The sequence below is a fragment of the Cygnus atratus genome, chromosome 1 (genome assembly GCF_013377495.2).
Source record: "Cygnus atratus isolate AKBS03 ecotype Queensland, Australia chromosome 1, CAtr_DNAZoo_HiC_assembly, whole genome shotgun sequence".
NCBI classification, from domain to species: domain Eukaryota; kingdom Metazoa; phylum Chordata; class Aves; order Anseriformes; family Anatidae; genus Cygnus; species Cygnus atratus.
In genome coordinates, this window is record NC_066362.1 from 64544184 (window position 1) to 64569259 (window position 25076).

Sequence of the window (25076 nt, forward strand, 5' to 3'; positions counted from 1 at the left end):
CAAAACAGGGCAATGCGGTACTTCTTTGGAGGCAGGCTCTGCTTTGTACTACTGGCCTATCTTGTGGCAGCTTGGCAACATCTTGACTTACCCACTGTGTTGGATGGCACAGAAAAAAAGAGACAGCTGATCAGAATCCCAGCGTAACCTCAGTGTTCACAGAATGTAACCTTCCATCTGATGTTACTGTACACTACCAGAAGGTCAAGCAGTGTATTTCCTGCGCTGTTTAGTAACTCAAAAAGCAATCACACACTCCATAACTACACACGGTCAAACTGACCCCTATCTTCAGCTGACAGATGATGAAGGATGGATTCCAATATAGCTTCAAGGCAAGATTTTACTTTCTCTTCTAACACACATCCCTCATTTCCACAAAGCATTCAGCCACTGCATGAACGAAGCATAAGTAATTTGGACTAGACCTTAGAATCAGCACATATACCTGCCTCGTTCGCTGTCAGCAGAGCAAAGAGGTCAGCACATCTTCACAGAATATTAAGAAAAAAATGCAGTGTCTGTGCTATTCTGGGGAGAACCAGAATCTTTTTACTTATATTACCAAACCATGTTTTATTAAAAACAACGTTCTTTGCTCAGTAACAACAAAAGCTTGGCAACACACAAATATTATATAAGCTGTCTATCTTTAAGTATTTCTTGCAGCTCTTTGGCAGATCATTTCTGACTCCAAGCATTATCAAGAGCAGCATTTCATCAGCTTTTCTAGAATAAAGTTTGCATTTGGAATTGCCTGTCTGAAAAAAAGTGTTCTAAATATTGTTAATTGTGGAGGACAGTGCTACACAGCACGAGTGATCAAGGACTCAATTTCTAGGTCTGTTATTCTGTTATTTTCTGGAATCTCCTACTCCCTGGCTATAACCCAAACGTGTCAAGTAGATAAGCACTCAAACATCCAAGATTATATCCAAAAGTGTTTTGCTTTTTTTCCCCCTATGCCAAGATATTCCTCCAAGTTCGTACCTCCATTACATGAAGGAACCTGTCCTCAGAGGGTGGATGAGTAGCCTGTAAAATTCGCCAGATGTGCTGAGTCTCATCCAGTGATACCTCTAGTAGATCTCCTACCATCATTAGATCTTCCAGCTGAGCCTTTGCTCCAGGTGACAGCTCCAACACAGGGGGCTCCAGACTGCGAGGTACCAGTGGACTCTTCCGAGGCTGCTTTCTTGGAGTGCTAGAACCTTTCAGATAGGAGGCAAGTTGCATGAGGATAAAAGGAAGAGATGAAAACAAAAAGGAAACAATACACTTCATACAACAAGTTATTAAGAAGGGAGACAATTCCAGAAGAAAAAAAAATATGTTGACATAGCTCTGTATATCAGACATCAGGAAACAGAACTGCAATGTTCCTCTACTGTATCATTCTTACAGGCAGCATATCCTCCTCAACTAGCAGAGGTAACAGAGCAGTTCCCCTCTTCACTGACTGCTCATCCCAGCTGTCTGTTCCATTTTATATCAACGAATAGAAAAGCAAATACCTTGAGAGCAGCTTTTAGAAGCAGATGAATATGCATGTTCGGCACAAAACGAAGGTGCAGTCCACATGTGTGTCACCACTTCCTCTGATTTAATAGGGATTTCCTCATCACAAAACAAATTGGGCTCCAAGCTGCTAGAAGATTTTACACTGGCATTGTCCTGAAAAAGACCCACAGAAAACATGACATATCTGGATCTAGCAAATACTTATTTCCAAGTAAATTCTACTAAGACCAACCAGTCCTGCTGTTCCCAAACCCCTTCTTGGAAGCACCTCCACCATAGACAGACACCAAGACCATCAGAAAAAGGTAAAAGTTACACCCCTACTTGAACAGTGGAAGAATGTAGCAACTGTGGAGACAGGTGAATTCAGATTTATAGCCAGTGTGTGAGCAACACTGGCCAAATTTCCTCACTAAGCAGTCCCTCACGTAAGGTCTTCAGAAGTCAGCATAATGACAGGCACAGGTATGCAGAGTAAATAATGACTGCTGTAGAAAGAAATGATTGAAGATCCTACAGGTGAATTAAAAACAGAGTGTGGTCCAGCACAGGAACTCAGCATCAACAGACAGATGGCCACAAAATGACAATAAAATAAAATGTTGCCTTGGAATCAGAATTTTTAGGCTATTTTGAACTATTTTAAGATACAAACGCCTAAAGGAAGAGGGCTGTAATACTTAAGACTGTTGTGAATATTTTCAGGAACAGAATAATGATGGCATTGGCTTGTGCTCAATGCACTGTATAGGACGGCTGCTTGACTTCTTAAATGCATTACACAGACAAATATAACAAATGCCTTACATGCAGCAGGTGGATCCATGAACAGAAGAGAGATTAGGAAAGTCTTAAAAATGGAAAAAGCTTTGTTTTGGCTTTGTATTATATTAGACAGACAATCCAGAGAAGAAAAGTCCATTTGAGTAGATACCCTGATGTCTACTAGTATTCAATTCTTCCTCACCCCTGGAGGTGAGATTAATAAGGATAATCTCCTCAACGAGCTATCTATCTTCACAGCACTTTCCAGAACTTACCTACCCTACTACATCTGTGATAAAACCGGCCAACAGGTTAAACATATTCAGCGTGCCGTGTAGTACTCAAATCTTTCAGAAAACAACAAAAACCAAGGAGCTGACTTAAAAGAATCAAAAGGCTGTAGAGGAGTTATTGACACCATCTATGTGAAGATTAGCTATGTGAGTCCAAAATGGACAACTCAGGAAATTGCACACAGACCCTGTCATTTCATGACATAAAAAGGGAGTTTAAGAATGGTAATCTCTCTCTGGGTTTCAGTCACATGTTTAAAAGGAAGTGACGTACACACTACTGATTTCAGAACTGGAAGTGGGAAATTCAGATTTATATTTATATTCAGATTTATATTTATATTATATTTATATATTTATATATATATATTCAGAATGAACAAAAGATGCTTCTCCCTACATAGTAAAGGTCATGTCCCCGCCTGGATCTTCTTCTCGTTATATTATAACAGGTTAAAGAAAGTGCAGAGTCAACAGGGAAATAAATAAATAAATAAATAAATATTTGGTGGCTATAGGCAACACAAAAATGAAGGCAATTAAAGGTGAGGGAAAGTTACAGTCAATTTGACCACTGAATCAGTCTATTTGGAATAAATTTTAAAACAAGTCTAGCTATTGCACTCATAACAAAGTACTCGTTGGCTAGAATCATGTTTTAATTAGAAGAAACACAATATAACCAAATAGGCCTTTTCATGCTTGTTTTTGTAACCACTGTTGTACCTGAGATGCCAGAGACCGAGGTGTAGAACTATAGTCCATGGACCCTTAGGAAACCAAGGATTACTTCTATGGGGTCCACAGTAAATTAACAACATATTCACACACAATGCATCATAATCTATAAACATTATTTTTTAAACACATCACTCCAGTGGAAAACATTTAGAGACCATAAACTGGAAAAAAAAATTTTGAAAGTCAACAGTATAAAGACAATTAAATTCTGAGCAACTTTGCTATTTCCTTTGAACTCTGCTGCATCTTGTTTAGAAATGAAGAATGTGATTGCCTGTGGTTGTCTTCTCTTCCAATCACATTACTTGACCTAACAAAAGACATTTCTGGTCCCTTCCTGCTTTGTTTCGCTATACTTTTACTTCAGGTTTTTACAGTTATATATAGTGATGGACATCCAAACCCAAAGGATAAGTAATGGATTTTGGAGTCATAACAGAATACACTGAACAGAAATTAAATTACACTGCTGCAAAACCTTCAGATCCTAACAAGCATATGCCATCTTTCTTGACATAGGCTTTCTTTTATCACAGCCTCAGAATGTGCCACATCTTTCAGAAATACCTTATTATTACTTCCAATGCAAGGAACCCTTAGCAGTTTTATTAAAAAAGAACTAATCTAATTAAAAGTTGTAGCACCCAGTTACAGTGCACTCTTACTGTCCACTGTGAAATGCCAAGAAGACAAATGCATGTAATTGCATCAAGCTACTTAGAGACAAAATACTAAAAACAGGACACTGAGGCAGATCATAGCTGAAAAATTTGCTGTCACTCTAGAAAGCTGAAAAATCTGCCTTAGAAGTACTTCCATGACCACACTGACTATTAAGCTAGCATCTTTTAAATTAGAAATGACACTATCACTAAGAAGAAATCACTGCACAGAAAGAAACAGTGGCGTTGCTTTTGTCTCTACACATAACAAAAGGACATTTCAGAAGTTCTGAAATGAAATACATCACACTGAAAACACTTGGCCATCTCCACAACTGCCTTTTCTTATGACTGTTCTTCTCTAGCTAAATACTTTAAAAATCTAACTACTGCTACGATTTCTGAACTAAACTAGTTTTACAATATGATGCAGATCAAGTCCTGAATATTCCCACACATATGAAACGGAATAGGTATATCTCCTTTTCTATGTGAGTTGAATGAAAAGAAAGGTATGAAAATGTGAAAAGAAGCTCTGACATCAGGAAACTTCTTACACAGCATGAAGTTTTCAAAGACTATTTTTTTGCTATAGTGAAAACTGATAAAGCTCTCCCTATAGACACTTATTCATATTTATGATTCATAATGTCTCTGAAAAAGGCATAAAGACAATGTTCAACCTCAACGGTATTATAAAAACAAATCCCTTGAGAAGCATAGTTTTTTTCCTTAGCACTAAGAAGAACCTTTTGAAACTTAATCACAAGACATTTGGGAATTCTGAAAGAAAACACTACAAAACTTTCCCAATATGCCAGAACTAAGACATCCAGATAAAACCAAGAAGTACCTCTTCTGCAACAGAAGCCAGGGCAGAATGTACTTAAGAATAGCTTAAGATGTTCTGGTACAAATTCAATTCATAGAAAACAGGTGCTCTGAGCTAACTCCATGCAGACAAGCCACACTGGATTACTTACCTTTATGTCATAGCCATATGTCTCCCTGATGTCTTCATCGGAGTCTGTCTCTTCATCATCATAATCCAAAGTCTGCCGTGGGGATGAGGACACACTCCCTATCACTCTGTTAAAGGCTGACTGCTGGAAACTAGTTAAGTGTCCCTAAGTGAAAAATGGAATATGAGAATGAAACAATAAAGCTTCCAGAAAAATCTGTAAAAAAAAAAAGAAGTTGAAATCATAGTCACTAAGAAAACAGCGGTTCTTTTGGCCTGAGGACAACTGCCTGAACAGTGAAAGAAAAGCCCACTCACAGCAAGATGTGGAGAAAGATTGGGAAATATCCAAGCAAATCGATTCTTTCAGACTTTATTTCCGTGTTTTAGAGTAATACTGAAGACAAAGATCTAGCTACTGTTGTTCAGTGCCACCACATTATACCACCCTGTAGTTGTACAAATTTATTTTGTACAACTGATTACTGGTCTCAAAGATGAATAAGCCAACTGTAAAACTCACCGGTGATTCCCTATAGTACTCACTGAAACTTCCAAACAAGGTAACAAAATTCCAAGAATGGAATCCATTAGAAATTATAATTATGGACACCTTTGATTCTGTCAGAAGAAAATGGAATTTTGGAAACCGAAGTAGCCACTACTTTACCGATCTTCAGGCCACAAGCTGGGTGTTACATATGAACCGCTGTTCCTTGCAAACACCTTCAACAATTGCCTGTGACAATGAGTTCAAAGTAGCAGACCTGCTGGTGGCAAAGCCTGTAACAGACTGCTAACAAGCTAACCACAACCCAAGTACTGAACTAGAGTATGTCTAATTCTCAGACTAACTGCTCTCTCCTCTCCTCCAAGCTTCTCTAAGAAGGATAAAGGATTTTAACACACTGAAGAAGGACTAGCATGGTAAACAGCAAGATATTCACATCCCTACCTGCAGGTCTGGGTTGGCTGCTGCTTTCTGTAGCTCTGCACTGATTATTTTCTCTGTTTTCTCCCGTGCTGCCTGCTCCACCATTCGCTGGCTGAGCACAGAAAGCTTAGCCAAGGCAGACGACAACTCATCAGTGGCCAAAGCCTGTCGTGCTCGGTCCTGCCAACTCATGGCACGTTCTGTCAAGCACTGCAGTGCCTCCCCTTCTGGCAGCCGTACAGGCAGCTTCTGCAGGGACACCAGCAGAGACAGTATTGTCTCAAGTCGCGGCCTTCGAGAACGCATACAAAGTGGACACAAAAACTTCACTTCTTTGGCCTGCCAACTAGAGCCCTTCTTCTGAGAACTTGTTTTGGGAAGGGGCACACAGCCACTATGAAACCAGTCTTTGCATAGCTCACACTGCAGCATGAATCCACTAGCTGTTTTGCGACAGATACAGAATTTGACTTCTTCGATACGATCCACCATAGTCATCTTGGCCAGGTTAGCTGCCCTGAGAGCATGCATGGCTTCAATCTCCTTCTGTTCCCGCTCCTTGAATACAGCCACCTGTCCAAAGACAAAAGCAGGTCATGACCTTCACAGCTAGGAGATCACGTTTTATTAGCAACACAGAAAAAATAAAAAAGCCATACCAAGAGATCTTCTTAGTTAAACTAGCCCAAAATTTTGGAATTTTGTGATCTAGTTAAAACTCTTGTTAAAATACCTCCTCCATTACCCACTACGCCCGTGAATCCTTCTGACAGATACTACATAAACATTAGATAACATTCGCTGTATCCAGAAAGTTTCTGAAGTTCATAATTAAATCTGTCATAAGAACACCAGAAGAACAGATTCTGACTACAAGAAATCTGTTCCATTTATTTGCCTGTGAAGACTATGCAGCTGAGAACAGTTTTAACGCTGGCAGCAGTAGGAGCTTCTGAGTGACCACAGATCTTCATGAAGTAACTTGCATTTCCTCAGCATCTCCATTTAAGTAACTATAATGAAGAATACTAAGGTAAAATTGACTGTGCATAAGCCACATTAATGAGCTTGTACGCGTTTTCTTTGTTCATGGAGGAAGGGCAGACAGATGACAGCAAAATCTTGTGATAAGGGGCATCAATATCCTCCCAACAAGGAGGAATTAAATGTAACATTCTTCTCCACGCAGTTTCTAGAACCAAGTGCTTACAAACTGCTTGACATTTTTTACACAGGAATAGGGAAGGACAATGTTGAAGTAAAAAGACTTTCTACAGTAAGGCGCGTACTGTCTGTGGTCAGCAAATTTAGAATTGACTTTTTAATTTTTTAACTCATGTCAGTAAACCACTAATGTCAATCTTAATAATCAAAGAGACGACTGCCAAAACAACCTGAAATGGAATTTACTTCGATTTGGCATACTGCGTAAAACTAACCAAATAAGTGTTGATATTGCTTAAGGTAGAGATACAGCTCATTCTGTATGCATTGAAATCCTGTCAAAATAATATTAGTAATATTTGATGAACAGCCACACATTTTAAACCAAGAGCATGTAAGCCATCCACGTAGCCAGATTCATATTACACACCTGCACTTACACTCTGAACTATGCTTCCCTCTACTTTCGCTGCAATTAAAGCTGAACTATATTATTGTGCCATACATACTATGAGATGTTTGTTTCAGCAAGGTTCATTTATCAGTTTTTCCATAAGATTTCTACACAGATTAGAGACAAGTTAAACCCAGGTATCTGGAGACGCTACCTTTCATTGCTCCTTACCACAGCTGCAGTGTCCCTGGCCTCCTCCAGCCCATCCTCCAGTTCACTTAGGGATTCCAGGTCAAGATCTTTCTCCTTTTCCTTCTCCATCAACTCCTTTGCCCTCTTCCGCCTATTCTTACTGCTCCCATAAACGCCAATATCAGTCCGAGGGCTCAGAACCTGTAACCACCAAGAAAACTTACGCCGTCAGTTAGTCCCAAGAAACAGTTTTAATGCGCTCCTTCAAAAGGAACATAACATTTGAGGTTGTCTACACATAAAACAAGACCAACCAAACACAGACTTCTTACCTTTTCCATTTTCACCTGAGTACAGCTGAAGCTTATTATTATACTCTATTAGCAAAAGGAGATGGAATCTACTGTAATTGAACCCTTCAGACTGCAGGGGACCATCAAGATCCATTTCTGAAGTCCGACACTGAGCTGTCTGTTGCTTACCTGTAACAGACTGTAGCTTGAGTTCTTCTTCAGGAAGGTCCTTCCTGTGCGCTCCCTCCAAGCCCGTGCAGCAGCTACCTGTGACTCCAGCTGTGGCAAGGCATCCAGACGCACTGGTATCGGGCGGCCTTTGGCAGACAAGTTCTCTAGTTGCTCCAGGTAGGCATAGTTGCTCCCATTCTGGGGTAAAAGAAAATTCCCTAAGCCAAGGATTCTACCATTTTATCAGTGGCCGGTTTAATTTCAAGCCATACGCTATTTTAGTCACTGACGAAAATAAGAACAGAATGGAAAGGAGAGTGGGGTTTCAATCTTACTGTTACTTTAAAAACTCCATCTCACACAGTTTCTATTTTAACATCCGTTCTGACATGGCCAGCTGGCTTAGGGAGTAAGACATTTCATTTCTAGATGGCAGTCTTAAATCCTATCTGCTCCACAGCAAGATAAATTAAATATCTGAGGGGCTGACGTGAAGTCAGTTGGGATTCTTGCTTCAGCTCCCAATGAACACCTGATACAAGAATAACAGTTGCAGTCCAGAGATTAATATATAGGAATATCACAGAAACCGTGTCTCTTTTGGACCAAGTTATCTGGGTAGGACAACAGAAAAGTGGAGTGTTCTGCTGAACTAATGATGCCATAACTTCACCTATTTCAAGACAGAAAATTGCCATCGGTGCCATTAAATCTTACACCACAAAAATTTATTAAACACATTTAGGGGAGAAGAATAAAAACATTTCCATAGCCAACTCCAAAACCGAAAACCTTTAAGCAGAATATCCTCCACTGCAGCTGAGTATTTCCAGTGACAGCGTGTAGAACAGTTTCAATAATAAATAAGGCCCCTCTAGAGTTACATTTGTATCATAACAAAATTGTCAGCTTTTACATCCCCCATGAAACACACAAAAGAAAAGGAAATAGAAATTGGATAGCCAATGGGGAAACAGCAGCACAAAAAGAAGAAAAATTCAAGCACACCATCTATGGTAAGCACATTTAACAGCTATAGCAAGGTTTCCCTTCAGGTCACGTTTGTGGGTAAAGGGGCTAGGAATAAAGAGCGTGTCTAAATAAAAGGATGCAAGCAGAAGATTCCAGTCCCTGCTGTAACCCCTACCTGAATGGCCTCCACTTTGGCTGTCCAGTCTCTAGCCCGCTGCAGGGCTTCTTTCAGTGCCAGCACATTGGGCAGGTAAGCAGGGATGTTCTTTGCTTCATTCACGATCCCCTCCAGAGCCATCATACTTTGGCGTGGTCTAGAGTAAGAAAAACCCGATTCCAGCCTTCTCTCAAAATGCCAGTCAACTAAAGCCATAAATTTGACAGGCTGGCGATGCAATTTCATCACTACACTGCAGTGTAGGATACCATGGCTCTATTCTGGGAGGGTGCTACTGGCTGCCAAGTAACAGCACAGGTCAGAAAGCTGATGGACTTCGCACAATCAAGTTCAAAAGGGCACAGCATCAGAACTCCTTAACATTGAGGAAACTGTTGTGTAGCATACTCAGTGGTGTGGTTTTCTTTTTCATTTGGGGGTAGAGGGGTAAAGAGCAAAAACAGCAGCAACACTCACACCCTCCGGCCACTGTACAATACAACAGGGAGTCAACTCTTCTGCAACTCATTAACAACCTGAATTCCAACTTTTGAGCAATCAAAGTAATATACTGCAGCTTCAAAGCCCCTACTTTTCACCACACTCCTCAAAAGAGGCTGAGAATCCCTGCGGTGTGTGAACTGTAAGAACAGTTTGCAAAGGAACACTCACCTGGCCTGCAGGCAGACCTTGGCCTTCTCCTCCCACCTCTCTGAGACTGTAAGCAGCTCCTGCAGCTCAGCCATGGCTTTCTCTACAGCATGGTGTGGTGCCAAGCCCACACCTGAGTCAATCAGCTTCTTCATCACATCTAGGGTGACCCTCTGGGGATCCAAGAGGGTGGACCTCACCTCATCCAGCCACCGTGCCTGCTGCAGTTCCTGCTTCAGTCTTGGCAGTTCAGGAAGTTCTACATACAGGCCAGAGCCCATGTCTATCAACTCTTGCAGCTTGGAAGAGTCTGGGATCTCATCCATCATAGCTTCTTGGGCACGCTCATGAAATTCTTCCACATCATCAAGCAGATTCTGGAGTAACATACAATAAAGAGCGATTAGGAAAAAAAAACAGAATCAGAACAGAGAGTTGACTGCAGGATCGGTCAGCTGTGAATTTGTATGGGATCATTATATAATCAGTCAAAGCTTCTACAAACAAAGTGAACAGCCACCAAGTCTGACATAAGTCAGAGACCATCTAAACACATTTGGCCTAACATTTCATACACTATGCATATTGGTTACATCAAACTCTGCACCTAAAATAGTATGGCTGCAACTAACTACGGATCCCAACAAAACAGAATATTATGGACTGCCCAGTCAATGTTAATTTTAAAATAGTGGGTTGAGGAGGGACTTCTGCAAACGTTTCATCCTTTCAATTTAGTGTTGGAGGCATTACACTAATGACGGTAACACACAACAAAACACAACACGATGAGGAAAAAGAACAAGCTGGAGTCATACAAGGACATAAAAACCAAAATATCATTAAAAGAACAATGGTCGGGTTTTAAAAGTATGCCCACCACATAAACACATCAGGGTTTTAGCTTATAAAGGAAAGATATGAAAATGCAAAATGAAAGGAGAACTTCACAGAAATCCAACTGCACTGCTGCAGTTGTCCACATCCTCATGTTTTGGAACTTCAATGAAAAAATCAAAGAAAGCAAACTGACAGGAAAGTATCTCTGTGGGAGAGTTATTCAAGGACATTCAACCAGTACACTCAATTGATTCACTTCTGAGAATCTTAGGGAAAGATATTACTGATGGCAGTTCAGCAGCAGAATGAAGAGCAAAACCTGCATTTCCTACCCCTTAGCTTATTGCCCTTTTTGTCTGATGCTGCTTTTCACGACTGTCTGGAAACCAGAAGACATTTAGAAAAAAAGAACAAGACCCACATCATAAGGATTTTGATGTAGGGAACATATGCTGAATGTTCCATAGTGACAACAGTAAATTATTACAGTCTAATAATTATAATGGCTTTTGTGTTAGAAAATACTCATCATCCAACATGATAATTATTTTGCAATTCATTATGATGGATAATTGCATTCAAATGCCATGCTCAAAGTTAGCAAGTGCTTAGGCATAAATGATCATTATCTGACTTCATTCAAAAACTAAGACTATGATTTTTAACCAGCAAAATGATAATATTTATCTATTTTACTAGCTAGTGACTGTTGAAGCTTCAAGGACATGCACATGCACAAAGTACTTCAACAAAACTAGTTCCATAACACTCAAAAAAACCCAACAGCTCTATAGAGAAACCAGCTGGGACAAAATATTTAGACAAAGCTATAAATTTAAAACTGTTAAAGAGTTTAACAACTGGATAAAAAGCCTTAATAAGCCACCCAGAAAAAGGATGCAACAGCATGAAACTGCTATATAATAAGTGACAATCAGAAAACTGGCAAAGAGTATAAAGATGCCCTCAACTCTGTCATCTATGGATTATGTCTTAATTAGAAGCGGGTTTTAAATACATTAGAATCAAATGCCTCTTAACAATCTTACAGGTCCATTAAGAGATTATAAAATTTCACAAGGCAGACAAGAAAATGCATTTTTTGTATTTTGCTTTGTATTTGGAAAGAAATGCCTAAGATCCTCCTATCATATACCTTCCACTCAATTAACTGCTGGGAAACATTCAGAAACGTCTTTGAAGGACAAAGATTAGAGTCAAAAGGCCTGGATAATCAGAATCCTGCAGTCCTCCAGAGCTTACTGATGGTACCTGTTTTCAGCAACACCACCACCAATATCATCAAGACAAGAAAAGTCCAATACTAAGTCTCTCCATTATATCAATATCAAAGAATCGTGGATGAAGAAGGTCTTAACCAACACTAGTAAGCACTTCCACAGAAAAACAAATATTTTCAAACAAGACTAACTCAATTATCTTTTAAACTAGATACTTGGTTATGTAGAAGTAGCTGCAGAAATGGTAACATTTAGAATTTTAGGGCCTAAATTTAGCACTTTAAAACATTCTTCTTAAAACTGTATCAACAGAGATCATGTGAGTTAATAAATGGTTGACATGCATCAAGAACTGTTTATCAAGATGAAAAAACTATTTAAGGATGTTTCTTGAAGGGTTTTTTCTAGAGGTTGGTTAGTAGGCCAAACAGTATTTAACATTTCATCGGTGATATAGAAACAAATTAAGACTGCTGCTGAAAACACTTGCTGTGATAAAAACTGCCAGAGTGGTAAATGATAATGGCAGCCAGGGGTATCAGTATGATCTGGATCACTTATTAGTCTAGATTCACTCAACGACAGGTGCACAGATATATACGAAGGACAAGAAACGCAGGCCATGCATACAGATTAAGTGGGCTATAACCTGAAAAGTAAAGGCTGAGAAGGATTTGATGTGAAGAATTGCCAATGTACTACTGCCTCCCTGCTCCCATAAAGGAGCACACCAGGATAACCTTCAGAACATATGAAGGATATGATTTAATAGGAAATTCCGCTACTATAGACAGCATTAAAGATACTGGCTGACTGAGATAAAATTGGGCTGCTTGGACAGTGACAGGTGGAAGGGATCTTGTTTTTTTGTTGGATTTTTATCTTGGTTTACCTCTAAGACCATCAAATCTGACTGTGTCCACTGCAACAGGCACCTTGAAAGTGTATGTTCACAGAAAATGCTTTGTTTCAGTTGCCTAAGTGCTGGCCACCATGCGATACCCCTGTTTGAGATTGCCACACAAGATCTATGGTATTCTTCCAGAATGGCAATGGAGGCCAGATGAAATAGCTTAGAGCCACTCACAGGGCACTAGATATCCAGGCTTAGGCAACCAAACCGAACCCTACATACTACGCTGTTAGGACTACACGAGCGTGCTAGCATAGTACAAACACCACTGGTGCCCACTTAGAGATAGGCTTGCAGATGAGCAGGAGATACACATTGCCATTCCATCATGGACAGATGGCAACATGTCATCAGCACAACTTCAATGACAATGCTAAGACTACCCAATAAGGCAGGCTAAATGTATCCAGAGTATTTTACTTTTTCACAGATATCACTACAAAGCAGCTACTTGCTATGAAACACCCCATTCAATCCATCTCTGTCAGTGCAGGACTAATCCTTAAAGAAAAGGCTTTTGTCCTTTACACCAGGCAATGTTATCTGTTAAAAAAAAAAAACCACCACCACCACCAACAAAAAACTGAACAAAGCAAAAGGCAGATCACACTTACAGTATAACCACGGAAGAAATGCAAACTTACCTTTACTTGTCGGGCCTGGCTGATAACACAGGGTAAGCTAAACAATTGCTGCACAAATGCCTTCAGCTCCTCCATCGTCAGCTTGGTCCGTGTCCTTCCACTGTCTTGGCTTTGTCTGCTGTGTGAATGGACAAATTTAAACAGTATTACATAAGAGACAGGACAATGATCCCTGGATTTACTCCCATTGACAGAAATCTATCAAGATTACTGAGAAATTACAAAAAAAATCATCACTTTAAAACTCAAAAAAAGCCTTCCCAAGAATTCCAATATCTTAAAAACTAGATTTAATGTAATTCCTCTAACCATCTTCAAGAGAGTTTACCCTATTCTTTGAAGTAGGAGTGTCTAGATGACTTTCAAATTGGGTTTGTTCCAAATAAGTAAAAGAACATAGCCCCAAAAAGCAGCATGAATAGAATTTGGGTGGGTGGTTTGTGTTTGTTTTTTGGTTTTGTTTGTTTTCCTCAGAACTACTTAACTCTGATTAGAACAAAAATCCCAAACTGTTTTTGGTAAAATACTGGTCACAGCTTCATATGATAACCAGGGCAGTAAATGGCAGGTAGAATTGCTTTCTCTCCTCCTGTAAGCCAATGAATTACACACAAAATACCACTGGTTTAAATAAGTAAGGGAAAAAACACTAAACAAACTACACAAACCTATTATGCAGCCACATGAACTATATAAAGTCCCAAGTGCTTCAAATATAAAGTAATTCGAGATGCCTCAAATGTGAGGAAACAGAAAGGGAAAGAAAAGGAGGAACCCCTCCAAAAATTACTAAGGTTGGTCAGATGCAGATAGTAAGGACAAAGTCAGGAATTGATGAAAACAGAAATGAAGAACAAGACTGCTCTGAAGCACAAGACCTACACATCTTCAAGGCACTGGAAGGCACATTCAAAACCCCTCCAGATGAAAGCAAAGGGTTTTTTTTTTTTTCATAATGGTCTCTGTGTCACATAGGAGAGAATATAGTAAAAAACAAAACCTAAAGAAACCCACCACTCAAGCATAGAAACCTGTTCCAAAAAAAACTGAAATGGAAGAAGTCTCAGAACACTTGATACATGAAATGGAACACCTTCAGAATTCAAGTCCTGGGCACCTCTAGCAAGGGATGTATCTACCCATAAGGATACTGGTTGAGGTTATGGTTAAGAAATCTGGGAACTGTAAAAAAAAAAATTCTGGAAGTGAAAGGCATGGAGTTAAATATCATCAGTGGTGATGGTGCCACAACTTCTGCAGAATCTTTCTCATCAGTTCAGATTTTGAGCAAGAGACATGCAAAAATGCTGACAATGGTATGTAGGCAACCGTATGGGCCAAAAAATAAGGGAAAAAGAAGTAACACTGATTCCCTGTCTCTAAGTTGATAGCAGCAAGACATTTCCAAGGAACTAATTTCAGTAATGATCCTCCCTTGTAGTCAGCTTGAGGGCCAGAGCTATTTCAAAGATCCATGTGGGGTATGTACTTGCTCAAGCAGTTGACTGCCATGACAGGCACTGACAAGAATTCTCGGGTATGTAACAGCAATAAGCTCTGAAAAGAAGTCTTATTTTCTAAAGCTGTCTCACTTGTTGCCAGAGAACTGATGAAACTGGCCTTGCAACAGGAAAAGACTGCTATGGAGTAGAACATGTCCTGCAAAGACACTTCCATCAAGTATCACTTGAAGCAAATATCACAAACCAAATGAATGCAGCAGAGTTGTGACACTGCACAAATTAAACGCTTGGTATAAATTATCACTGGCAGGCACAACAGTCTCGCTAGCAGGACAGATTTTAAACACTGAAGAGCTGTTCCCTGCTAAGCAATCTACATTTTATTACATTAAAGAAAAATAACATTCAGTCTTTCAACCCGTGGACTTAAATATAAAATTTAGATGAATCATCACATATAATTATGCTATCTAAGTCTCAGAGAGGAAAAAAGTACTGCAGGCTTTGACTTGCTCTGACAGACAGTGAGAAGGAGGGGGAGCTGCACTGGACCTGCTGTGCCACCAGTACTCTTGTGTGACAGTGAATGGAGTGCAGAGCTCCAAGAGACACCCCTGCAGTAGGGCTTGCTCTCCTTCCACAGCACCCTGGTGCTCTGTCCCTAGTCCAGGCATGGACTGCCACAGCACTGCACGCTGCACAAAAAGATACAACTACCCCTGCCTGTGAAAACTCACAACTTTCAGCATTAGGGGAGAGAAAAAGTATGGGGGTATAGAACCCATCGCCACTGTTCTCTGTCACCTATTTTTCTGTTTTTTATACCATCAGATGCTACATTGTTAGCTACATCTGGATCATGACTTTATTGCTGCTTTATTCCCTGCCAAGTAGTTCAGTTTCAACACTCATTTTTAATTTGTTTATAACCTTATCCTTTGTGTAAATGTGACCCATCTCAGTGTATTAAATATGAACATAAATGTTAAAGAACGAGCTGAAGGCAACCTCTGTATTTAAACTTCCCAACACTGTTTAAGGAGGATTCAAAATCTTTGCTTCGGAAAAATTCTCAAACCTCAGTTTTGTATCATATTGCAATTTAGCATACAACCACCCTTAGGCTATAAAAGTCTTCTCTTGACCCTTGGGATTCATTTTAGTTCAGATACACCACTGAAAAACGTTGGTTCTTTCTAACGTATCTACTTGTTGCAAAAGCCCTGGAAATTCACCAATTAACTGGAGGCACGTCTGTGGAGAGAAGGCTGACATACTCCAACAGCTGGACGAGGAAGCAGCAGCAATAGATCAGAAACATCTTGGAACTACCAAAATAATTGAAGTTTACTAGGAACAGGGCAATACAACAGCTGTAGCACTGCTTCCTCCACCCAGACCAGAGTTCTAAGTGACCATACCTTTGTGCTAGCAGGATCCTACGAGCAATAAAAAACAAACACGGGCTTTCTCTTCCCTGCTCAGATTCAGCAAAAATGTTTCTCTATTCCAAAGAAGAGTTTTCAAGGTATAATACCTGATATAATTGGGCCTGTGGCATAACTCTAAGATTTCAGTTTTCGAATTGAAGCAATGATGATGCATTAGGTCCTGTGTAGCAAAGCTGGCTATTATAATTAGCAAGGTACTTACTTTTCACCTCCCTCCCTTAAATAAACCTTAAGTTTTACACCAAAAACTATGCATGCAAAAATACAGAGTCAACTCTTATATTCAACATAGGAAATCCAAGTTAAGAAAAGTTTATCATACAACTGTTGGCACAAGAAAGGTGGTTACCTGACTGAATTCCTTACTACGGGACTTTTACTCCATGCACAGAAAGTATACAAGAGAAGGAAGAACACACTGATGAAGGCTTACTGACAGCAGAACAAGAGGACACATCCAGCAGATTGCTGAGGTAGCGTCAGGGAACAGAGTAACACTCAATAGGCCATAGCAAGGCAGGCAATACAAAGAACTAAGCTGCCAGAAGTCACCAAGGCAAGCTGCTATTTTTCAGCCACACATCAGTGCCCCCCATGGTCCTTGCCAACTAGAAACTGGTTCAATCTACAGACTCTGTTTTTGCTCTCTGCATTTCTCTGCTCCCCAAGACCTCATTCTCCCAGTCAACGACGGCAAGATGTGTCCTCTTCATCTCCCAGTAGTTCTACCAGCAGCACAAAGCATTCTACAATTTACTTGTGAACAGCTGGCAAAATTATAAATATTTGACAAATGCTACACCAGAAGCTTACCTCACCAACCACAATTATTTCCCAGTTTTCATGTACTTGGCTTTGCAATCCAATGTTTTAACAGATTTTCTTTCCTAAAGCAGTTTTATAAACCCATTCTTCATTTAAGCTACATACTTTGTCACACTGCCAAAAATTTAAACATTGACGTCAAGACTTACTTTTCATACTTCCTTCCTCCGTTTGTCTTTCCCTTCAGGTCCCCACACATTCAGAAAAATACCTTATCAGTGATCAAACAATGTTTCCGAAGGATTTCACATTTCAGTACATAGGTCAGGTGAAAACAGTATGTTTGACATACTCCAAGAGCTTTTTGGCCCTTTGTGTCACTATATCTGTCTCCCCAACCTGTCAATGAGCACTACGGGCAAACACCAAAAGAAGTTGGTAGGAAGTGAGAAATTCAGGGCTCTTACATTTTCAAGTCCAACCAAATAACAACTTTAGAAACTTTAAGGAAAAGCCTGTCCTACCTGTGTTTTTGCTTTTTGCTCAGAAGCAGCTGTGCTACTGAAGCACAGGTCTCTGCTTCTTTCACTGCATCTCTCAGCTTGCGGAAAAGATCGTTTTCTGGGTATTTTCTGTCTTCAGCATCTTCCAACATCACTCTCAACTCAATTACATCTGTAATAATAGCGTATAGTTTGTATGCAGAAACAAAAGACATTTTAGATCGCTTCCAAAGCCTTCAATCAACGTTCCAACAGGCTAGTTCAATTTGAAATACACACTGATGAGTGGTATTACACTCTCAGTTTAGCTCATTTTTTTTTCTACTAAACAATACACAGTGTTTTCTCTCATTAAAATGAGAACACAGGGGAAAAGAAAGTGGGATGTCCTGAAACTCCTGCAATGAACAACAGAAGTCTGACCTTTCTTGTGGTTGAGGTTGGCAGACAGAGCTTCTGTAACTCTACTGACCCAAGTGTCATAAGACTGTGCTCTAACTTTCACTCCATACAGCAAAGAAGGAAGGTCTTCCAGTGGGTACCGGTACCTGGAGATGAAGAAAGAAAATCAAACAAGAGTATTAGTGATCATACAAAACCCATGATATTGCTTATATTGAGTTCTCCCAGCTACAAGGCCAGAAACACAAATGTAAATTACCCTCTGCCTTGAATGCAAGAATCAAGCAAAGAGGATAAAAAACTCTCCAATTAAAGGAAGAAAAGCATCGCCAAATGTTATATTTGGTCACTGGACTCCAGCACACTACTGGATCTGGAAGAAAAGTTTTAAAAAAAAAACACGCTTGAATACCTTAAACACTTCTTCTGCATGGGACATGGACATAAATCAGATGGATGGTATAGGCACACCAGACGCTCAGGATTACAAGAACACGTAAGAGCTGACAAGAAGCACGTGGTTCTGCAAGCTGTGCACTGACGCTCATCATCTGGAACAAGTTCAAACACCTCTTCTTCAGACATCAACACTCCCTAACAAAAAAAATAAGACACTTGCTACAAACTCTAATCCAGGCAAGACAGGAAGGGAAGGGGGGAGCAAAATTCCTTTTGCAAGCAAAGTGAAAGAGTTGCCTTTTATTACTCACCATCTGTACAACAGACTCCCTTAAGCGTGTTTCTTCCTCTATCATTAATGTCATCTCCTTGCAGACCATGGCAGCCAGCCCAACATCCAAGCACTCTGGATCTGCAGCCATCTTGAAGATCAGCTCTTCATGGGAGAAAACACAATGACGTCCTAGCCTTCGGTAATGACTCACACACTGACGTCCAATTGGAAGCTACAAAAAACAGAAACCATGCCTCTCATTTTGGGAAAAGACATTTCAAGACCATCTCTTACCCCTTACTTTCTTTCCTTTCACAAAACCTGGGAAAGACTGAGACTCAGAAATACCATTGTACCTTTTGTGACAGAGACAACTACAAAAGCATTAAATCCTATCACAGATGAGGATAAAGAAGATATCCATTGGCATGTTAGGGGGCAGGCAGGCATCTGCCATTACCTAACTTACAGACACATATTTAAGAGCTGTCCTAAGCTCTTTTTACTTTCAGTGGACAGAAACTGGAACCATAAAGAAGTCACCAGTCTCTGCTAAGGTGAAATACACTGCCCTCTGGAAATTACTATGCTTGGACTAAAAGTTAACCGAAACTGGTATCACTCCTTTTGTGGACTTTAAAGCAAAAAAATTACCTAAATACTAGATGAATTTGCTACAGATTTCTGGGTTACATTTTGCATACACAAAAGAAATTCCACATGCCTCGTGTCAGTTTTTAAGTTTTCCTAGGGGCTATACACGGACCACATCATGAGCATAGAAAAAGGGACCACTGACAATCCTGCAGACGATTTCTCTGATGAATGAATAAACATGTCTGGTTAACAACTAGGAGTCCTATTTAAATGTATTAAAACAGAAGTTGGAGATAAATAAACTACAGATGTGATCTTATCTTCCAACTGTAAACCCTGGATAGTGATAGGACACACTACTGACACCTTACTGAAAAAGAATCCACATAAGCTATGCTCTGCTGTGCCATGGCTATCAGAACATGGACTAATATAATTAAAAGATGCAATGAGCTGGCTCAAAAGGAGAACAAAAGACAGTTACATAGCTACCTCCAACATGCAAATGACAACAGATACTCATACAGTACATTAATCTATATGAAATCCAGAAAGATGCATTACAGAAATACTAACTAAAGGTACAAAGGTACTGCGAAATCAATAGTTGAAAAGGAAGACCAAATCCAGAAGCTTCAGTTTGAAACTGTTTAAAATTATGTGCTCAAAATCATTTTCTGTAATGTAAATTAACATCAGTCCCACTGTTGTACCAGGAACTATAAACATAAAACATACTGTGTAGCATAAAAGCTACTAACACTCTTTTTGCAAAAGGTCACCTAGCAGAGTCATATGAAACAAATACAAAAGAACAGACCCAGTCAGCAGTGCAGAAGTTCACAGCTTCAGCAAAGTTGTATCCCTGGTTAAACCCAGAGTGATAGGCACGAGGAAAGGTCACAACAAACTCGCCAGCGCACTGATTGGTCCTGTATACCTAATACAAGCGAGGATAAAAGGGAAAAAATAAAAAGAAACTTGTAACAGAGGTTAAGACATTATTATGCGGTGCTTGAACAACACTTTCTTTACCTATGAACCACCACAGGCAAAATAGCTACCTCTTAAGCGTTAAGGGTTGGTTCTGTCTTCTTGATGTGAATCCTCAGTTCATAGCCTTACTAAAAGAAAGCTAGATATCTAAGTCAACAGTTTAAAACTCTCTTTATGAATCCCAAAAGGGATGTTTCTCTATCATTATTTAATCCATCAGACCACAAAGTGCAAAAGCTTTTGGAAAGAGTTTATGGTTTGCTTTTCTACAGTATTTGCCAGAGAAGAAATTTATCTTAACAAAAAAGCAAATGATAGTGACTGCTGCTTAAAGGTCTGCTGTCAATAATGTTTGGTCAAAACAGTTTGTAAAGCTGAGATTTTTATAAAACATAAATATTTCACTGTCAAAAAAATATTAAAACCAATTCACAGACAAATGTGCTGCTATAGCAGGAGTTATTTTCAATAAAAATGACATGCAACACAATGTACTCTTGTTCTATAAGATATTTTCTGTAAGAAGTTTGGCACGCTCTTCTCATGTGAGATGTTTAAAATTTCATGGGGATGATAGAGGAGGATTCTAGAAAATGTAGTTTAAAACCACTCCATAACTAATGAATTGGAGATGTAAACATCCACTACAAAAATTCTTCAGAGTTACGTCAAACAATTGTTACAGAAATTTGGCACAGAATGACAAAGTGAGTGGATAAAATGCTTGTGTTCTACTCACTGGTACACCATGTTCCATCAGTACGTTGGGGTTCATGATAGTGACCAGCTGATGCAGGAGATCAGGCTGGGATTCAAATAGCTCAGGAGCTAACTCCTTCATCACATCCTCCAGTTGCTCTGCTGCATGAGAGGGCACACCATACCATGTCTTTGGCTCTCCCCTAATAAAATAACCACAATAATCAACATGTTACTTACAGAAAAGCAATGATGCCACCCAATTGCAAAGTGTACTTTTAACACCACTGCGCACACAAACCAAATATTTTACATGTAGGCACAAAATCATCTTTAATCAAAACCAAATACTTTACATATAGGCACAAAATCATCTTTAATCAAACACAACCTTCATTGTGTATCATTTTCACCTGAAAAAACAATTACTCTACAACACAATTCTCAACATGCCTGACAGCAGATTTGCCATGACAAACCTAAGAAGGAAGATATTGCCATTTACCATGCTCTAAAGGGATAAAATGGGCAATCCTTTTCCTTTAGGAAGCAGAAAGAAAATTCATCAAGCAAAATCTTGGCCATTACAGCCACTGTTTAATAGGAAAAAAAAGATCATTGTATTACTTCATTCTCTCAATTAGTTTTGAAGAAGTCTTAAGTCTGAAACCAATGGCAAAGTATACCACATATACAAAGTGGAATGAACAAAATACCAGTGTGATGAAGTATAATCAATCCCTCTAATATACATACCCAGTTACTAAAAAAACAGTGGTTCACTGGACCCTTAAGACAGAAGATACTTAATAAAATGGGTTACTTAAGTATGAGAGAAGAAAGGACACACAGGGCCAAAACTAAACAGAATTACTTGAGAACATATCATTCTAGTCTTTCCAGTCCTGCGTTAAGCGAAATAAGCTGTAATGATCTAGAATCTAAAGTATCGAAATTTTGGGGTTTTATTAATTTTGTTTTGTTAAGAAGTACAAGTAATATCTGCTGAAATATCTGAATCAATTTACACAGTATTTGCTATCTAACTATATTAATAACCTTATTATCACCAACCCTCCAAAAAGTTAGACAAGAAATGGTGTAGCATTTTCTTCGGTTCCTACAGGCTTCAGTGACATCTGCTGGTCGGACATAGCTAGCAAGCCCCCGTAAGTATGTACTGCTCTGTATCTGGCTGGGCTGCTGGAACTCACCAGCTGACACAAACTCCTCACATACTGATCCAGTTAACAGCATGCTATGAGGACAATAACTGAACTCTAAACAAACCGAATCCTCTTCCTCAACCTGTGGATCAGATCTTACTAGCAAACAGTTCTCCAGAAACGTGCAGTCACAGTCTAAAGGCTATCAACTTATCCTTACCAGATGTACAACAAACCTTCCTTTCTGAAGGGGTGCTTCCTACAGCCTCCCCTCGTCCTACTCCCCTGATAAACTGGGAAGACTGCAATGCAAGGAGTTAATCTGTCGAAATTCCACACTATATTCCACACCAGTGAACTCCACATCAGTTCAAAACCAAAAGCTTTCTTAGAAAAGATGTTAGCCTCTAAACCATGATTTTGCAGTGATACTAGATTGTTAGCAACAAAAGAATACTTAATCAGATCAAGAAAACTATCAAAGTGCTTAAAACAGTATGTGTGTTCTCCTTTTCGTTTAAGAATATGGACTGCTCATTGTGTATAGCTTTTGGTTTAAAAGTCATCAGGAAGCATAGGTATTTTCAACTAAAAAAACAAATTCACTAAAAGCAAACAAGGAAGTGCAAGATAGATGTGCAAAGGAGGACCCATACCAATGCAGGTAGTTGATGGAATAGCTCCAGTGGTCTTCAATATGCCAGCAAAATGAGGAGAAGCACATCCCTACATACAGCCAAGGTACCTTCATGCCAGAGATGTCGGCATTGATATGAGCAAGGACTGATTGTTCCAGAATTGGCATGTTATTCAAGTTCCAACCAGAAAGTGCATAATCCTGCAAGAAAGAAAAGGAGAAAATTCTCAAGAAATCAGATGTCCATAACAACTCTAGAAAAGAGAACTACTAAGAAAGATCAGCTTATCCATTTCTATAGCAGACACTGCACAGTATTCTCCAACAATGAAGCACCTGAACTAGGAAATACTTCCCTAAACTCTTTAGTCGGCATTTAATCAGACTATGGGCTATGTATGTTGAAATACTAGGACTGGCCTTATTCTTTGAATCAATGCTCATCTACTTAAACTTTGATCCCTCCCCCCAAGTTTCATGCATTTCTGAAGGAAAAAAAATACCAACAACACTACCAGAAAAGCAAAAGATAGAAGTCTTCAATAAAACAGGATAACTTATAATTGTAAATACCACAATGAAACTCATGGTATTATTTCAGCTTTTGAGAGACCTGCTTTACTATGCTGCAGTTTATCTTGATCTTCATAAATTATTTCAGCAAGTTCTCAAGAGAAGAAATTCGTACACTTCTTTCACAGAAATCAGCACCACCAGTTAAGCAATTCCACCTTTACTTCAAAATGTGCTCAAGTCTGTACAAAAAAAATGAAAATTCAGACTGCCGCTACCATTCTTCTTTCAACCTTACCAAAAGCTGTTAGCACATGTTCAGTCAGCTTATGCATATCCTATAGTTGCTGAAAGGAATGGTCCCACCCTCACCTCAGCCAGATGTTACTGTTGTTTCCTTCGCACTGACACTAAAGATAAAGCAGTGAGTCCAATGATCTGGCTAGAAAGTTTTTTTTAATTACTACGTTCATACAAATAGATCAACAAGCATTTCTGACTCACCAAGCAGTTACAAAATCACTGCACCGCCAAAGGTGCAGGTAGGAAGGTGCAGACATGGGTGGAAGACAACAGTGAGCAGGATTACCTTTTCCAGGGATTGGAATGAATTGATTTGGGTGCTGTGTAATCATGAAAACACACCCTTAATCTCATTTTGTAAGAATTCAAACATATAAGCAGCCATAAAATTGATATGCTACAGTAAGGTCTCATGAAAAGTAGGTAATATACTTACCAGATGTTCTTTATCTTATTTTCCATAATAGGATGCTACAACTACATTTTTTTCGTTCTTACATTATGCACAGCCAGAAAAACAAGCTAAATCTGATTAGCCTGTTTTATTTATTATGAACCTCCTAAGGAGGTTAGAATTATGTTTCAGTAGATAACTCTTCAGAACAAGAAAGGAAAATCTTATCAGTTTCCTTACACTTGGATATACCATAATACAGGCAAAGATACGCAAGTTGTTAAATGATATAAAACAGGTGTGACTTCAATCATGACAAACAGCCTAGCTATCAGCAACCTGATCTGGAAAAGAACCTAAACTGTCAGATTAATACCCTGCTCAAAAAGAATGTTAAGCGTAAGCAAGAGTTTATTTATTTTCATGATAAAAACCACATTGATTCCAGACTTGTATTCTTATTGTGAAATCTTATGCAGGGCAAGAAATGGGGTTGGTTTCCATCTCCTGTTTCTCACCTCTTCCTCTGGCATCAACTTTCGTCGGCCATCCTTCACTGGAAAGCCACTTCCAAAGTCCTTGGATGATATATCAGCTCCATATTCTACAATGACATCTTCTTCTATGCTGCTCACCAATCTCCAGAATTCCTTTTCCACAAGCTCAGTGGGAACCATCTGAATGAAAAAAAAAAAAAAGTTAGGGTATGTGCAGACAAGATCCAACCTAAAGGCTATCATCTAAGCAATACGCTGTTATGAATCCCCCACGTATCTCCAAATACCAAGGACACTCCCCCTCACCCCTCCACTCTTCAGTGTCATACAGTTTGGTTTGTATTCCTTAGTAGCAGCTGCAATGAAATAGAAAGAGAATGCCACATCATGAGGGATGGAATGAACAAAAAAGATGATGTTACCAGAAGTGCAGCTAAAAAAAGGTTAATTCTTGATGGACAAAAAGGGAGGAGACAACCAGCAGAAGCCAAGCAGCAAACAATAAATA

General features: G+C 39.4%; 1 protein-coding gene across 1 annotated transcript in view; it reads right to left on the bottom strand.

Annotated features, from left to right (window-relative positions):
• The window catches only part of KDM5A (lysine demethylase 5A), a 52092-nt gene that overhangs the window by 9747 nt on the left and 17269 nt on the right, over positions 1-25076 (bottom strand). Inside the window, exons 10-26 of the mRNA XM_035550871.2 lie at positions 24590-24748; positions 22881-23062; positions 21099-21261; positions 20184-20303; positions 18804-18998; positions 18506-18687; positions 18115-18239; positions 17713-17863; positions 13510-13627; positions 9893-10248; positions 9239-9377; positions 8110-8289; positions 7667-7828; positions 5899-6450; positions 4966-5109; positions 1515-1674; positions 991-1211 (exon numbers count right to left, since the gene is read on the bottom strand). Coding sequence (XP_035406764.1) covers positions 991-1211; positions 1515-1674; positions 4966-5109; positions 5899-6450; positions 7667-7828; positions 8110-8289; positions 9239-9377; positions 9893-10248; positions 13510-13627; positions 17713-17863; positions 18115-18239; positions 18506-18687; positions 18804-18998; positions 20184-20303; positions 21099-21261; positions 22881-23062; positions 24590-24748 — 3309 coding nt within the window. The remainder of the gene's footprint in view (positions 1-990; positions 1212-1514; positions 1675-4965; positions 5110-5898; positions 6451-7666; positions 7829-8109; positions 8290-9238; positions 9378-9892; positions 10249-13509; positions 13628-17712; positions 17864-18114; positions 18240-18505; positions 18688-18803; positions 18999-20183; positions 20304-21098; positions 21262-22880; positions 23063-24589; positions 24749-25076) is intronic.